Source organism: Chrysochloris asiatica, unplaced genomic scaffold, assembly GCF_000296735.1.
Source record: "Chrysochloris asiatica unplaced genomic scaffold, ChrAsi1.0 scaffold00120, whole genome shotgun sequence".
NCBI lineage: Eukaryota > Metazoa > Chordata > Mammalia > Afrosoricida > Chrysochloridae > Chrysochloris > Chrysochloris asiatica.
In genome coordinates, this window is record NW_006408638.1 from 5,716,090 (window position 1) to 5,734,226 (window position 18,137).

At 35.7% G+C, this 18,137-nt stretch overlaps 1 protein-coding gene across 1 annotated transcript in view; it reads right to left on the reverse strand.

The window, feature by feature from the left end:
- Nucleotides 1-18,137, reverse strand: part of ABI3BP (ABI family, member 3 (NESH) binding protein) — a 317,931-nt gene that overhangs the window by 129,815 nt on the left and 169,979 nt on the right. Inside the window, exons 14-18 of the mRNA XM_006868650.1 lie at nt 17,548-17,622; nt 16,007-16,081; nt 15,382-15,456; nt 14,430-14,504; nt 11,478-11,552 (exon numbers count right to left, since the gene is read on the reverse strand). Of these exons, the coding sequence (XP_006868712.1) occupies nt 11,478-11,552; nt 14,430-14,504; nt 15,382-15,456; nt 16,007-16,081; nt 17,548-17,622 (375 nt within the window). The remainder of the gene's footprint in view (nt 1-11,477; nt 11,553-14,429; nt 14,505-15,381; nt 15,457-16,006; nt 16,082-17,547; nt 17,623-18,137) is intronic.

Sequence of the window (18,137 nt, forward strand, 5' to 3'; positions counted from 1 at the left end):
TAATGAAGTTGCGTTGTGTGGGAGATAAATATCTTGCCCTAGCTGTATATCATGAGCAAGTAACTTGCTTTAAGCATCTTTATTACCTTCACCATTAAGAATATAGTTTAATGACAAGAGAGGAGGATGAGAACATTTTAGGAAAGAAAATCATTGACCAAGATGGTGATAGAATAGACCAGACAATGAACAGAACAAACACTTTCTTTAAAGACAAGCAATTACCTAACGTTGTTCTTGGAGCCTCAGTTCTCAGAATGACAGGTTCAAAGTCTGTGGCAGGAACTGACCAAAAGCAATATAATAAACAACAAAGATTTTTTAAAATACAGGAAAAGCAATAAAATTATATTGAAAATGAATCTTCTTAACCATGCAGCATTTAAAAGGCATTTATGAATTTCAGAAGAATAGGTCTTTGTTCTCTAAGTATCTGGCTGGACTCTGATATCTATTTCTCTATTTATCAAAATAGTCATAACCTTTGCACTTTGCTACATATCCTTATGAAGCCAATGGGGGCGGGGATTGTGTTTGATTATCTGGTTCTAATCATATGAGAAACATAAACAATCTTCTGATTGCCTAATATATAATTTCAGAAAAAGTATTGGTATTTGAAAGGTTTTAACCAGCATTATTATTAGTTTTACAGGATGGTCGTAGTGAGGAGAATTAGAAAAATATTTTTAGTTCACCAGCTTGGCTGATTTGTGAGAGTTACAGAAAGATAAGCATTATACTAAATATGACATTGTCTAGTTCAAACTGGTATCTGAGATTAGATGCTATGCCAAAATTGGTGTTATGGGAAAATGGAGGATGACTACAGCTGATCAAAAAGTGAAAGAAGACAACATCGTTATATAACTGCCAAAACACTTGAGAAGCAATAGGCCAGCCTAGTTCACCCATAACCTTAACCATTAGAGTCCGTGTTACTCTCACCTCACACTGCAGTATTTGTTACTGCCAGATACATGTTGATAATGTGCAAAATAGTTGAATAGTAGATTTTTTTATTATTGTCATAAATGTGAAATGTCACATAAGAGATAGTCAAAGAGTGAGTAATAAGTGTATTGTGATATTATGGAATTATTCATAGATACTAAATTAAGAACTTTAACTCTTCTCATTATTTATTTAGAAAAGATTAAAAGAACTACAACTCTCTGATCTTAAATTAGTGTCTCCATTTCTTTTTCATTAAGTCTAGAAGATTATATATAATGTTAAAACAACATGTCATCATCAAACTGAGCATTTATAAGGAGATTATCTTTCCTTGGTTGTAAAATTCATCAGAAGGTAAAGTTGGCTTAAACTACATATTAGTGCATCTTCTGAACTGTTGGAAACTATAAACAGAAGAGTTTCTGGAACCCAGGGAAGTAAGGATGAAAATAACCTTAATAATTGATTCTCTTCAAACAAAAATAGGGAAATCCTATTTTGTTTGGAATTCAGTGTCACAAGATGAATTTGTCAACCGAAAGGCCCAGAAAAGATTTTTGAAGTATTCTTACTGCTTCCCTGCCATATCTATAAATTACATACAAAAAAGCAGTGATCTCAAAATGTTGGAAATATTAGAACAAACTGGGGATGTTTGACAGCTACAAGTGATTAGTATATCTATCAAGGTGATCAGAGCTGAACAGCAGATGTAAGAATGCCTCATTGAATGTTAAAATGGCCCCTATTGAAAACAGAGTAAAATCTGTGAAAGCTGGAATCTGTATAAGACAGATGTTTGCCAGAGAAGAAAACCAAAAGTAACTTCCACTATAGAACAAGGAATAGAAAGTGTTAAGACTACACCCTGTCAAAGGCAAAAATCTTGTGAGATCCAGAAAAACAAGGCAGTCTTATCAAGTCTTACCAAGAAACCTGTGAGAACAGGTTTCACTGCAGTAAACAATGTTTAGGAATAAATGGGAAAAAAATTGCTAAACTACAATTGTGTGCACAAGAGAATATAGCTAATGATAAAAAAGACAAGAGAGCAAGCTCCGAGAAGTATAATCAGGAAAGACCAATGCACCAACACCTATGGTGATGGAGGAGCCTCAGTCTCAAAGGCTTAAAGATTGTATCATAAAAAATAAACAAATACATATAAATAATTAAAGGGTGGAAGTCTAAACAGTTAAGATACTTTTTGATGCCCAGTTTAGAGAATGTAGAAATCAGTTTGTTCTAGATTAATAGAAATTGCCTTCTTGATAGACTTATTTATTATTGAGAGGTGTTCTTTAAGTAAGTTAGCATTATATATTACTTGGAAACTTGGGAGATATTTCATTTGCCAAGCTGTTGAATTTTCAGTTACATAAGTGTCTTCTTATTTGGTAGGGAATTGCTTAGGTAATTGTTGTTTGGTGCTGTTAAGTTGGTACCCAGTCATAGCGACCCTGTGCACAACAAAATGAAACACTGCCTGGACTTGCACCATTCTCACAACTGTTAGGTTTGAGCACATTTCTGCTGCCATTGCACCAATCCATCTTCTTTTTTTTTCACTGATACTCTACTTTACCAAGCATTGTTGTTTTTAAGTACCGTTGAGTCAGTTCTGACTCATATTGACCCTGCACAGGGTTTTCTAGGCTATAAATCTTTACGGGAGCAGAACACCTCTTCTTTCTCCCGTGGAACTGCTGGTAGTTTCGAACTGCTGACCTTGAGGTTGGCAGCCCGATTCATAACCACTACTCTACCAAGCATAGTTACTGTTTAAAATTCCAATAGAGTATTTTAGAAGAAACCAGACCCAGATTATCATATCTTCCCCTCCACACACAGTTTTGTCTGTTAACTAATAGACCACTTAAAAAAATGTTCTAGATACAGAAAAAATTAGGTTTCTATTCAGTGTGAATCCAAATTCTGAAAACTAGAGCTAAAATTGCTTTAAAAATGGAGATGTGAAATTTATTTATCTCCCATGTAGCACTTAAACGATCAATATGGCTACTTTTAAGAGATACTGAATAAACACCTAGGCACTCTACCGCAATATCGGTTTGAACTGCAAGGCTGGCAGTTCAAATCTACCAATTGCTCCTCAGAAACCATATAGAGGGTCGCTGTGAGGTGGAACCAAATGCACGGCACGTAACAACAACAACATATGGGTTTCTACACTTTATATGATGCGTTAAAACAAAAAGAGCCCATTGCTAATGAGTTGATTCCAACTCATAGCAATCCTGCATAGGGTTTCTGAGGCTGTAAATCTTTACAAGAACAAAATGTCGCATCTTTCTTTCAGTAAGTCACTGGTGGGTTTGAAATCCTGACCTTGTAGTTAGCAGTCCAGTGTTTATCCCACAATACCACCAGAGCTCAATTATATATTTTTAGCAGCATTTCCAAAGACAAGAACTTCTTAAACTAAATAAAATGAATTTATTGGACTTAGTTGGTAGCATATGTGGTTTAGCTGTGGTTTTGAGTTTGGGAAACAAATGCTTTGATGGTTTTGAATCCGAAAATAATAGGGTGCTATAATTAAGAGTCCTGGTGTGGGTGCTGTGGGTTAATGCGTCAGACTGAAAAAGCCATTTGAACTGCAAGGTTGGTGGTTCAAGCTCACCAGCTGCTCCTTGGAAACTCTATACAGGGTCGCTATGGGTCGGAACCAACTCGATGACACTTAACAACAACAACAATTTAGTTAGTCAGAACGTTCCTGAGAAATGAGGATGGCATGACTTGTCTTACATACTTTGGACATGTTACCAGAAGGGACCAGTCCCTGGAGAAGAACATCATGCCTTATAAATCAGAGTATCAGCGAAAAAGAGAAAGACTCTCAATGAGATGAACTGACATGGTGACTACAACAATGGATTCCAATATAGGAATGATTGTGAGAATGTTGAAGGATGGGGCAGTGTTTTGTTCTATTGTACATTGGGTTGCTATGAGTTGGAACCAGCTGGTTGGCCCCCAACAACAACAATATAGTCAGCATATAGCAGAACTGTGAATGTGAAGATTAAAGTTACTTATACACTGCTTCCCTATTTTATAAATCAAAGCATTGACAACAGTGATTACCAGGCTGGATTTGAAGTGAACTAGTCTACATGGTTTTGAAGCTAAATAAAAAATGGTAGTGAAGAGTAGTATATTGTCCATGGCTATGACCATCAACACTAAGGACCTGTATTCTTGAGGAAAGATACTATATAAAATTGATCAATAGGTATCAAAGCTAATATTGGGGATGAGGAGGCGCTAAGAGATGCTCATTTTAATTATACACTTAAATGTATAATGTAGCTAAATGTAGTTTAGTTTTCTCTAAAGGAAACATCTTCAGGAAATGATCAAAATGTATCTTTGAGTAAAAGTAATGTGAAATGTCTAAGACCTTTTATATATATATAAATAATATAGAAAATGATAAAGTATCCAAGGAGGCTTCAGAAGTTCATGGAAAAATTCCATTATCTTTTCATTCCTTTATTCCATGAACTTTTTGAAGCTTTCAACTAATATTGTATTTCTTTAATGCACAGGCCTTTTTCCAGTATAAAAACATGAAGGTACAAATTTAAAAACTTTCTTATAATGGGGATTTAGAAGCTTTAAATATAAATATTTTAAAAGTACACAAGAGCAAATTTTTACATGGCTACTGTTTTCTTGAATTTTCCAGTGTAAAACAGTGACCGACTTATTGTGAATATTGAGACTTATTGTGAATATTATGAAGTAACCATGGTTAAGCAGCATTACTATCCAAAACAATAAAATCAGTTTAGAATTTTTAATGTTCCCAAGTTACAAATATCTTAGCTAGTTTTGTATTAAAACCTTGAATAAGAGCAGTGTTTCTGCATCTAGTTACCCAAATGTTACTCAGAAAATATTTTTCAAGGACACACAGAGGTGAAGAATCCATTATTTCATGCAACTTTTTTAAAAGGGAGAGAGTCTTACAAGTTGAATGAGTGAAGCAATGAAATGATAATCATGACATTAGAATAAAATGATGTCATTTGTTTAGTGCAGGATAAACACAGAAGTCCCTGTCTGTAAGAGAAGGTATCTTTCTCAACACAGGGACACCAGTGATGGGAGGACAGAGGGTGTGCGGAGAACCAGGAAGTTGTGTCCAAAACCACAGACCTTCCCTATATGAGCACAGCAAGATTCTTCCAGAAGAGCTCTGCAATTTTCAGGATCTTAAGGCCTGGGTAACAAATGTGAGGGGAAAACAAATGAGGTAGTGATGAGGTGGTAGAGCCGCAGTCCTGCCTGGGGAGAAGAGTGGGAAATGCAAAAGCGACAAATCATGAAAGAAGCTGGGGGAGGAAGAATTATCGATTGGGGGCACCAAGAGTTCCGGTTTTACACTAGCAGCTTCCAGAGCTATAATAGCAAAAACAAAAAGTACTCATTATACCAAAAAGCAGCATTGTGAGGAAGGAAACATTATTTCTCAAGCTAGGATGCTTTACCTAAACTGTACTTTTTCGACTTTCCCCATTTATTTCCCTGTCCCTTGTTGCTTTCCTAAACTCTATCTTCCATGAATATGTGTAATATTAAGCATATTAGAGTACTTTTTAAAACAACTTAGCTAGTGGCCCAGTTTACTACTGTGTGTACCTAATAACTGCATGCAAAGATGAACATAGAAAATAGCGAAACCAAACCAAAGCCAAACCAATTGTCATTGAGTAGATCAGGAATCATGATAACTGCGTACATGCAGAGTAGCATTGCTTCATATGGTTTTCAGATTGTCAGGCCTATCTTTCTTTATCTGGCTTCAAAACTGTGTCACCAGAGACTTAGAAAATCATTGTTGTTGCTTATTGTTATGTGTTGTTGAGAAGACTGACTCATAGCAACACTGTACAGAAGTTTCTGGTGGGTTTGATCCAGTTCAAATCTATAAATGAAACATTCTGGTTCCTAAAGCCCAGTCTCCGAAATCAGAAGCTACTGTATTTGATTTCTGTGTTAACTGGAACCCTGAATGCCACATTTACCAGGTTTGGTCTTGGGTACTTCTGGACTACGGGTGGTTTTAACACGGGAATGACGACCAGTTGGTCTTCTCCTTTTGGTTGCTGAAGAAAGAAAATTAGCTAGTTAATACATGAGTGGTGGCTCTGCAAACTGATAACACTCTGTATCTTTCAGAAGCACATTTAAGTACTTTGTTTATCATAGTTATGTATCTTTCTCTCATTATTCATCCAGTTAAATGAGGTCAGGAAATTTTTGTTTTGTTTTGTTTATAATTTATGATTTGTAAACAATTATTATCTAAGAGATTCTTCTGTTCTTCCATTTTAAGATGGAAAATCTCGACACCTTGCACAGCATAGTGAATGCAGTCACAAACATATTTCAGGTGTGTGTTCAATAGGAGCCTAAGAAAGATAACTTTTAAGAAGTCACTAGAATTGAAAATCAATATTTTCTTTGGCCTCAGATTAAAAATAGTCATATTTTTCTCTTAGCATTAAAGAAATCCATCAACCAACAATACATGCAGCAAGGCTCTGAGTTTAGTGATACAATTTCAAAGGAGGTGACTTTTTTTGAAATGAAGTTTTATAAAAAGAGTATTTAAATTTTTTCTTTGGGGACAATAGAGAGCATACATGAAAATGGCTATTAACATATTAATTTATTTAAGTGAACCTGGCATTGAAGGCTATCATTTGGGTGAAAGTTTGGTAAATTAGGAACTTCTAAGTAGAAGAACTCTGCCCCAACATTCAAGACAGTGAATGGGCTACTTTAAAAGATGCCAAACACAGGTTGGATGACTGTCTTTAGGGAGGTAGTGAGGAGATACTCCTGTGAGTGGGATTTGGTTTTCTAGAGATTCTCCTCAACATATTTTTTCTTACTAGAAGACACCAACAGCGAGGCAAAGAGGAAAAAAGTTCACACACTCAATGACTATGTTATCTAGTGTTACTGCTGAAGGTTTCGCAACCAATGTTCTAAGACCCAAGAGACCCATCAAGAAGAATCAAAATCAAAGGAAAAATGATGAGATTTATTTAAATGTGAAAAATGCTTGATTTTAATCACTAGGTTATATAAATATAAATGGTGAAACATTTACCCATAGAAGAAATATTAAAAAGATTTCTGTGTTTTAAACATGAGAAAAAATGTAGCTAGTCAGTTAAGTTTGGAAAGAGAGATGGAAAAACAAAGGCATGATTCTTTGTGGAAGACAGGAATGTAATAAAGTAACCAGCGGTTCATGTTATGAAGGAAAATATGGGCAACTGGCATGGATGGCACCATAGAGAACACAGTTTTTGCTCTCTTGAAAAAAATGAAATTATAAAGATTGGAGATAGTTTTCCTTTTTCTCTCTTTGAATGGATTTCCTAGTGACACATTGGGTACATTAAATCTGGAAAGGCCATAGTGCTTTCCAAGAAAATGTGCAAATATGTTAGGGCACTGAAAGGAGGAAAAAACATCTCCACTGTCTTCACTAGTGAACATAAATATGTCCTAGGAAAGCCAGGCCCTCCACTAGGAATAATCCAGTTAAAACAAACTCAGGACCTACTCATCTTTCAGGAAAGATGATACAGAATGTATCAACATTTAAAGGCCAGAAAGGAACAAGGTTTTGCAGGCTGTCTCAGAGTTGACTGTGACACAGATTGTGTCAGAGAAGAACTGTGCTCCATTGGTTTTCAATGACTCCTTTTTTGGAAGCAAATTGCCAGAGCTTTCTTCTGATACACCTATAAATAGACTCAAACTTCCAGTTTTTAGGTTAGCAGTAAAGTACAGTAACTATGTTTAGCCCAGGGGCCTCTAAATTGAACACAGAAAATGCTAAAGAAATATTTTTTCACTTGCTAAAGGAAATTATTACCTATTGTTGATGGTGATGGTGGTAGAGTCTGAGCTTCTGGGGCTGCAACAAAAGCAAGCAATATCAAAGGTTATGCTGAATAACACCATCTAAGCTGGAAATTAAATTTCCTTTGTCATAAAAAAGGTTTTCTCATTGGTGAATTATCAGAGTCACCAGTGAAGTTCAGTCACCGTACATCCTCTCCACAAACTACAATAAGTTAAAAATTCGGATTTTTGGTGCTGATTTTTTATTATTTCCCCATTACTCAATATTCAAGGAGCTCTGGTAGCGTAGTGGTTACAAATCAGGCTGTGAAGTGCGAAGGTCAGTAGTTCGAAACTACCAGCTGTTCTGCAGGAGAAAGATGAAGGTTTCTGCTCCCGTAAAGATTTACAGCCTCGGAAACCCTGTACAGGGTCGCTATGATTTGGAACCGACTCCACGGCACATCACCACCACCACTCAATATTCCGAAGTTTGCTTCCAGTGGCTGAGGAACTCCTAGTTTAAAGGGAGCTCAGGTCGCCTTTTGGAGATTGTTCCAATTGTCTTGTTGCCTGTCATTCTGTTTACAGCTGGGAAGTCAGGTTCTCCCAAGGACAAGGATGAAATAGCAGAGCTATGGGACCTACTACTGTTTCTGTGTTGCTAGCTTCCCCTATAAGGTGCAAACCTGTCAGTGAATGAAAGTTCACATATTTTCCACTAAAAGGAGCAGTGAAAAGATTGTTGTTGTTAAGTGTTGCCGAGTTGGTTCTGACTTATAGCAACCCTATAAGGGTTTCCAAGGAGCAGCTGGTGAGTTTGAACTGCTGACTGTGCTGTTCAAAGTGATTTTGTGGTCCAGTGCTTTTACCCACAGCACCTCACCAGGATTTTTGGTGATAAGACTGCATCTGTCAAAGGGAGAAAATTTTAAGACCTGGGAAAACAAGACTCTCACAGGTTTCATTGTAAGAAGAATCTACTCTATTGTTTTCTTTTTCTTTAGTTTCAGACTAAGACTGAGACTAAGAATAGAATCCCATCAATTAAGCTTCAAATTCAGCAACATCTAAAAAATACTCAGTACTAAAAACAAATACATCTGCTGTTAAGACATTCTGTGTATTTGACAAAGTATTAAAATAAAGGTATAAAATTCCATTAGAAAATTGAGCGGTATACAAATGACAAACCACTCACTTTAGTACAAAACAAAGAAAAATACAAACCACTCATGGCCTGTGGTTAGTAATGAGTATAATTTATAATTGTATCTACTACATAAGAGAATGATATCAAACAAAAAGATCTGCAATCAGAACCTCCCTCCTGTTTTTCAAAGTGCTAAAAGCTTGGAGACTTGAATGCCATTATAACCTTAAAGATTAAACCAGAAAGGAAACAATTCTTATTGGGTAAGGTAAAAATATTGGAACATGGAAGATGGCTGTGGTTTCTGAGACGTGCACTGGAACCTACATATAAAACAAACCCGAATCAAAGTGGATTTTTACTTGCTAGTTTCGCGACAAGGGAAAACTTAAGGAGCAAGGAAATTGAAAAAGAGAAACACAAAAATGTGAGGAGAGAGCTAGAAAAGGCAGTGAATTATTCCAATAAAAAAACTTTTGCGGCTTTACTTGCACTTCTGAACGCTAGTTAGAAAAAGAACCTTTCAGCAGAGCTATAAAGACATCTATCCTAAAAAAAACAAAAACAAAAACTAAAGTAGTGGTTTACAGAGATCCAGTAAGCACCTTGTGTTGCCTCGGGCCTCTCCAGATCAACCAGAATTGGTGCAGATTCCACGGTGGGTAGACTTGCTGATAAGGAAAAAGTGGACCTATTCTTAAAAGACTAGAAAGTAAAAATCAAAAGAATATAAACTCATCTTCTTCCAAATAATTCTTCAACTTTGAAAAGGAAATGTCAATAAAGGTGGCTCTTTGCTGAAACATCTTAGAATGGCAAAAATACATCTTTCCACCCTTATTTATATTATGATGAATTTTCTCTCTGAAATATTTTCTTAAAAGATCTAAAATAATGTACATTATTTATATATGTAACTGAAGCTTGAGGAAAATTTTTGATGTCTTCAAATTTTATCATGTAATAACTTTGGAGAAATGTTCATTTCAACATAATGACCTAAACCTCCAGTCATTTCTTGACCTGCTGGTAATAGTTTTCTATTTAAAACACAGCCTCAACAGATTAGTTATCACCAATACTAGCTGCTATTGAATCAATTCCAGTTCGTGAAGATCCCATGTACGTCAGAATAGAACTGGATTGGTATTTCAATGGTTGATATTTCAGAAATAGATTATCAGGCAGATTTTTGTGAGGTGCTTCAGGGTGGACTCAAACTTCAACCTTTTAGTCAGCAGTTGAGCATGTTAACTGTTTGTATCACTCAGGGCCTCCTTTAAAACCGTATCTAAACCCCCTCTAAACATAATTTTAATGAGTGTATAGGAAACTGCTGTCTCCTACAGCTGTCAGAGCCCTTTGATGAAAACTGTTGGGCTCTTCAGTTACTCTGCCATCCCTGAATCACTTCTGTGAATGGAGTTTTCATTCCATTTCTCTGTCATGTAGACCTCATCCATAGTCCCAGTGTCAGCGATGCTCTTTTTACCTAATCCCTCGTTTTTTTCAGTCTGACACCTACCTCTGCCTCTCCCAAAAGAGCTATGAAAATTTGTTTTCTGAGCAGGTGCATTTTTTTTCTTACCCATTTCATTGCAAACAAAAAGAAATCATGCCTAGCTAGGCAAAAATATCTAATTTAGTAATCCTACTAGTATGTACACATGTCAGTAATGGAAATGCAAACTCAAAATCCATTAAATGTTAATGGTGTGAAATATATATTTTAAGGACTTGAAATTTAGATGACCATAACAATGCAGTTGAAGCAAAGGTCCCTATATCCAAACTATGTAACAACCAGCATTTAGAACTGGTAACATGCATGAATGATAGAAAATATAAAAATTTACTCATTCAAGTCTGCCCTGAAATCCTTATGCAGGTAACTGTCAATGTTTAAGATTATACATTTGGAACAATCCTTCCCTGCAAAAGAATCTTCTTTTCTTTAGCAAAAGACTTTTAATATCTCCTGAGAAGTAAACAGAAATCAGCATTTAAAAATCAATCTCACTGTAGAAAGAAGGTTTGGTGCATCAGGAAATTATAACCCTTTTTAGTCTTGTAGCTTGTGAACTGAGAGGCCCCCAAACAAGGCAGAGTTCTTCAGAGATAGAACCACTTCTATCTTTCCAGCCGAAAGGCTACTGTGCCGTGTGAGCAGAATTCCATTCCACTTTGATATTGGAAAATATTTTGTAGTCCTAGACAAGGGAGCCCTCAATCATTCACATCATTCCATTCCTATGTCTTCTCTGAGATGGTCATGAATATAATGACCCACTACACAACTCAGAGCAACACTGTGATGATATCAGAGGGGCTGGCTATAATGAGCTCATCGCATTATATTTTTGCTCTTTCCATGGAAGAATGTATCAAATACTAAAGTATAAATCAGAAGTTCTTATTCCAGAGATGGATGATTTTGGAATATTTAAAAACAAAAGTTTAAGGTAATTACCAGCTTTGATGTGTGTCACTTCTGGGCTGAGAGAGAGTTTAGGTTTCAAAGAAATAAATTGTGTTCTACTGGGAGCTGGAAAAATAAAGAAACAAAATTATCAACAAATAACACCGTCCTTTCAGTATCATAAACCACAAAAGGTATGATACTAACTAAAAATTAACTGTATATGTTACGTGTAATAAATCTATCATTTTGGAAGATTTGGAAATAAAATTAAAAAAAAATTCATATTCCATTCACAAAGCAGCATCGACTAGAAAGGTAAGTATTGTTATAAATTTTCATCTTGTTTTTAAAAACATCTCAACGGTATATTTAACCCCTGTAGAAGAAAACCAAAGATATATCATTGCAACTAAATAGAAATCACCATAAGCACATAAAGATGGTGATTTTAATTTCATAATTAAAAAACAACAACACATTTATCTAATCAATTTCACTCTTAGTTTCAGCAGCAACATCAATTCTTAAGCACCAGAAAAATGTTTTAAAATTAATATGCACTGATAAGCAATTGCTTTGATCTAAAGTATAAAAAAATGCTAACATCATAATAGAAAGTCATTTCTCCAAATCAAGTCCGAAGTTGAACTTGAGGACCTCATTCAAAAACCAAAGAAGTATGTATAACTTCAAATTGAATAATTAGACAGAAGACAAGGAAGTAGTAATGGTGGGTCCAGCAATGTTTTAAGAAACAAGAGAATGTATAAATGCTGAGTTCAGATCTCCAGATTATAGGTCCAGCTATCTATAACCTGGATATTCATGGAGTCAGTGAAAGCTATAAATATTCAATATTATTCAAATGAACCACTTCAAATAGTATTGTGATATTACATAACAGTTGGGGGTATTGATTTTCCATCATAATTCATGTTCTAAGGACATATTATTATTACCAAGTGTTGTTGTTTCAGGCCTTGTGGTTCTTTCTGGTGATGGAAAAGGGAAAAGAAAAAAAAAAAAAGTTAAGATATCCCAGGGACAAACAAGATTTATCCGTAAAGAGGAACTGAATGAGCCTTTTAAAATCTTGCAGTATTTAATAGTCAGAATTTACAAAGTATCTAGTGAATGAAGGCTCTAGGATAGGATTTTTTTTGACATGTTCTTAACAATATAACCAATCCCATTACCATCTAGTCAATTCCAACTCATAGTTACCCTATAGGACAGATTAGAACTGCCCCCATAGGGTTTCTGAGGCTATAAATCTTTACAGAAGCAGCTGCCAAGGAGAAGCTGGTTGATTCTCATTGCCAACCTTTCTGTTAGCATCTGGAGCACATTAACCACTACTGCCACCAAGGCTCCTTCATAATAATATTGATCAAAGAAAATTTTATTTATAATGCTATGAAGTAGCAAAATCCAGTTTGTTTACCATGATCCTGAGAACACTATTTGAAAATAAATAAGAGGGAGCTTCAAAAGGCTGTGGGAAAGTTCCATTATCTTTCAAGTCTGTTTTTCCATGAATTTTTTGAAGCCTCCTTGTATTACTTCTGAGTTACTATCTCTACCACCAAAACTCGTGCCATAATATATATTGTTCCCTTCTCATTTTCAATCTTTGAATTCTAGATGTATTGTAAGTACTGCACTCTCAACTGTCTTTCTTTGAGCCTCTACACAAATCTCCCATCCTTTCCATCTCAGCCATTGTCCTAGTCCTAGATGCAAAGCTATCCACATAACGTTATTGTTTTAACGTGCCACTGAGTCAATTCTGATTCATAGTGACATTGTATAGGGTTTCAAAGGAACGGCTGGTGGGTTCGAACCACTGACTTTATGGTTAGTAGTCCAGTGCTTATTCTACAGGTCACACCAGGACTCCAGACTTAATAGTTACCACCCACTCCAGAACTGTTGGCCTAATTGTTGTTGTTATGTGCCGTGGAGTTCCACCTCATAGTGACCCTGTACAGGGTTTTGGAGGCTATAAATCTTTATGGGAGCAGAAAGCCTCATCTTTCTCCCAAGGAACAGCTGGTAGTTTCGAACTGCTGACCTTGTGGTTCGCAGCCCAATTCGTAACCACTACACTACCAGAGCTTTTTAAAACTTGAAAAATAGATGTATACCAGATAAATGTTACACTACATATGTCATTCTCTAATTCTGTGGCAGCATGACTTGTTTCTAGGTTTATACCAAAATAGATGTGTAAGAAAATAATATGCTTAACTTTCAATAAAATTTTACTGGAAATAAAAAAAAATTAATTACATTATCAATTATTCATCCTTAATTTACTTCAAAATTTATAGAAATTTTGATAGGGAGATGGACATTTTGTATTTAGACTTAAATATAGGCATACTCTGCTTTTCAAAAGTTTGTTTAATGTCACTTTTCACAAAAGAACTGCAATCGCACATGTTTTACTTAACAAATAAATCTGAAGAGGATTTTCACTTTTACAAAAAAAAGCAAAACTACTGTTCAGTGTTTGCTTTGTAGTGGGAAAGTTCCATTATCTTTCAATTCTGTTAAAAAGACAATGAGCACCTAATCTATGAGTTTGGTATAGCCTAACTCTTTGCTCAGGAACTACACTCTGCATCTTGACATCAACCCACCATAGTTTTGACCTGTGCTTGTGCAGTAGAGAATGCACAAGCATTTTTTTTTTTTTACTATATAAATTAATGGTAATTACTTCTTCACTTTAGGAGCTCTGCTTAATTGCAAGGTCAGCTGTTTGAATCTACCAGCTGCCCTGCAGGAGAAAGATGAGCTTTCTGTTCCAGCAAAGATTTACAGTCTCAGAAACCCTACACAGGTTTGCAGTGCATTGGGACCAACTCCACGCCACGCCACTAACACTTCTTCACTTTTCATCATCTTAGCTTACTACAGATTTCATAGGAACCCTCTACTTTTGGACAGTGGAAGAAATCAATATCCTGACAGGTTAAGGAGACACTTATTTACCAGGTTTGCCTCTTGATGGTTTGAGCTTACGGCGACGTTTAGTTGTAGAAGGAATAGATGTAGTTGGGTGTGGAGCTGAAAAAAGAAGATTTAGTGTAGTTTTGATAAATTATATTTCCTGGAGTCAAACAGTTTGCAACTGTAAACTACTTTTATGTAACTATGGTTTACATTTCTTTGATCTCTAGAGTGCCCACACAATGTTTTAGATTCCATGCTCAGTTAAAAAAAAAAAAAATCTGATTGGGCCAAAATGAACTTAATATCCATATAATTATTAAAGTCCAATTAAATGTACTGAGAAGTGGGCATCATTGAGACATTTTTAAGACACACAGTATAGTTAAGGACTCAAAAGATAATTCATTGGACTACAGGGGCAAAGAACAAAGAAACTATTCAGGATTTAGATAACTACTTTAATTCTGTGGTTCATTACTCTCCTCACCTCAAGTTAATAAACTACTATTCCAATAATTTTCTATTATAAAATGTAGGTTTTGTTACCTCCCTTACCTATCTTTTTCATCATGTGAAGATTACAGAACCTACTTGCTACTCTTTATACTAAAAATATTTTTGGAAAAATACTCTGATACTCTGCCTAAGAGGTATCTACATATGCTAAATAGAAAGAAATATCTTTAAAAATAATTATCATCTATAATTCTACTGGTATTTTCCAGTTGTAAAGTCCCTCTAGCTGGAGGGACTAAAGAAGGGAAATCATTCTTTGAAATAAAGAGACATTAAAATTAAGGAAATTCTTTTAGGATTATCACGAGACTAAGTATGATATATAACCCAGATCTTTGAAAAATGTCATGGTAAGAAATGAAGGGAAACATTTAGTAATGAGAATATCCTCAAAAATTTGAGTTGACTGATTCTTCGTTTTTGCTACTGTATCTGTTATTTCAAAACATATAACTGCACAAATGCCATTAGTTACCAGGTGTTGTAGATTGTATTTCAGGAATGGTTAAGATTTCCAGTTTTTGAGGAACAAATGATGTTTCACTTGGAGCTGAAAATACAAACACCCAACCCACCAAATGTTCCCAGTTAAAATGAGGTATTTTAAGAATTTTAACATGCTTTTAGATGGTACAAAGCACATGCTACAAGTACATGGTTAAGGATGAAAAAATGCAAGTCGTCTTGAGTGCTGGTGGATGAAATGATAACATTAAAAAGGGAAATGGCCAAGGTGAGACTTGTTCAGTAGCTGATTCCAGGCAGACTCAATGCATGGAAATGAGGTGATGCAGGTCACAAGCATAGAAGATGGGAGGATAAAGATGAATAATTCCATGCAGTTGTCAAAAGTTTTCACCCCTTTAATCATGGGAAAAATAATATAGATTATTTTTCTAAAAACAACAACAAACAAAAGAGAGAGAGAAAAAAATGGATATAAAAGATATTGTATGAAAAAAATCCATATATTTAGAAATAGGTGATAAATGCTTAGATGTGATGGAATGGAATTCAATGATCATTTGGAAGAAAGGCATTCACATGGATTTTCTTATGATGGAAAATAAAGTATGATTTTTTTCTGTTAAAAACATTACCCAGTGTTGCCCTTGGCCATTCAAGAGTTCTAGAAGTTTCAGGTGGGATAGAATCCAGAATAGGATCACTTGTTGCTGTTGGAATAAATGTCAACATTTATAAAAGCAGTTGAAGGTCCCAGGAATGAAATACAAACTTGTGAGTAATAAATTATACTTCAGATGGGGAAAAGTATCAAGAACACTTGAGAGAATGCTGACCAACATTTTTAAACTAGTGATTGATTCATATAAGAGTTGAAGATGAGCTCACTGGAAAAACTATACATTCTTTCAATATTAGAAACCATTTTAAATATTTTTTTTTTCTGATCTTTTTCCATTTCATAACTGCTAATGCAAATCACTATTAGCATTCCATTTTATTTTTCTTACCTACACTACTGTTAGAAATTACTTATTTTTTAGCATAACACAAGTAAGGCTACATATTCCCAAAATATCATTTCTAGATATATGTCTGGCAGAGACACTTACTCACTTTGAATCTCCCACAGTAAGTACCTCAGTTGCTGGTGGTGGGTGCCCTCGAGTGGGTTCTGACTCATAGCGACACTGTATAGCGTTTTCCAAGGAGCAGCTGGTGAGTTTGAATGACTGACCTTGCATTTCAAACCGACCTTGAGGTTGAGTGCTTACCCTAGAACGCCACACCAGGGCTCAGTAGATGTTTAATAAATGCCAGCTCAAAGAAACTGTTGGACTGAGTAAAATTCATTACAGATGGATCAGAAGGAAATGCCAAAGATTAGATCTAATTAAACATCTACAGACAAATACATGGTGTGGTCACTTTTTAGAAAGATTTCTCACTTTGGCACTATTGACATTTGAGCTTGACCATTCTTTGTTGCATGGTGGCTCTGTAAGATAAGCACTAGACTTCAAACCACAAGGTTGGTGGTTCTAGTCCACCACCTGCTCCATGGAGAGGAGACTTCCTGCTTCCAAAAGAGTTGCAACATCAGGAACCCTATATGGGTCATTATGCGTTGGAACCTACTCAAGAGCACTTAACAAGATTCTTTACTGGGGGTTGTCCATGCATAGCAGCATCCCTGGTCTCTGCCCACTAGATGTCAGTAGCAACTCCCCCAGTTGTCAGAGCCCAAATTGTCTCTAGGTATTGTCAACATTTCCTGGGTGTGTGTGTCGATGGGGGTGGTGGTGGTAGGGGTGGGGGTGGGGTGATGGAAGGTGGGAAGGAGGAGAAAGGGATAAAATCATTTCCTATTTTAAAAAATTCTCCAATACTGCAAAAACTTCTTAGAATGATTCTGAACTACAAAGTAATGATCTTCAGATACAAGCAAAGTTATCTGCATCTCACACGTGTAACAGAGTTTATTCCCTGATGGATGCAAACACATAACTGGTTAATAACAGGAGGGGGTAGGAAATTTCATCTCCCTGACAGAGAATTCTACTTCTTCCCTGTAGAGCTCTAAAAGTGTACTTTTGCACTCTGCAAAGGAAGACCTAGACTCAGCATTGTCAGAATGCCTATGACCCAATGAACAGAATTGAAAGGCTGGATATACCTGTGTGGGGTTCTGATATTTCAGACTCATCTGATGTTGTGGGACTCGAAAAAACAGGTGGTATGTCATAAATTTCTAAAAAAAAAAAAACATTATAAAACAAAAGACATTAATTTGAAAGCTTTCAGAAGAGGTTTTAAAGTTAGCTGAAAATGATCAGCTTTAAGTAGGTGCCAGAAGGTATGACTTTTCAGTCATGTGTGAGCAATCCTCAAGACTTGTCTTTGATCTTCTTTGCCCTGAACTAAAGCTTTTCTAAAGCGAGTCTTGACACCGGTCTCTGTGAACGTAGAGTTATACATTTATAATGAAGTGGTGCCTACTCTAAATCAAAGAGCTTCTAAGAGTGTAAACATAAATTAAGTCAGGTGGATTTGTGGGTGAGATTGCTAAAATAAAAAAGATAAAAACCAATAATAATGAGGTCATTTACACAAAGTCTACAAAGGATTCCTTCTGCTTAGTAAAAGCTACTGACATGACACCTTATGTTTGGACAGCACTTTACAGTTTGTACAGCACCTTCTCATATTTAATGTATTTAACCTTCTTAAATTCTCCTAGAAAGAGATGACTTTAAGCCTATTTCC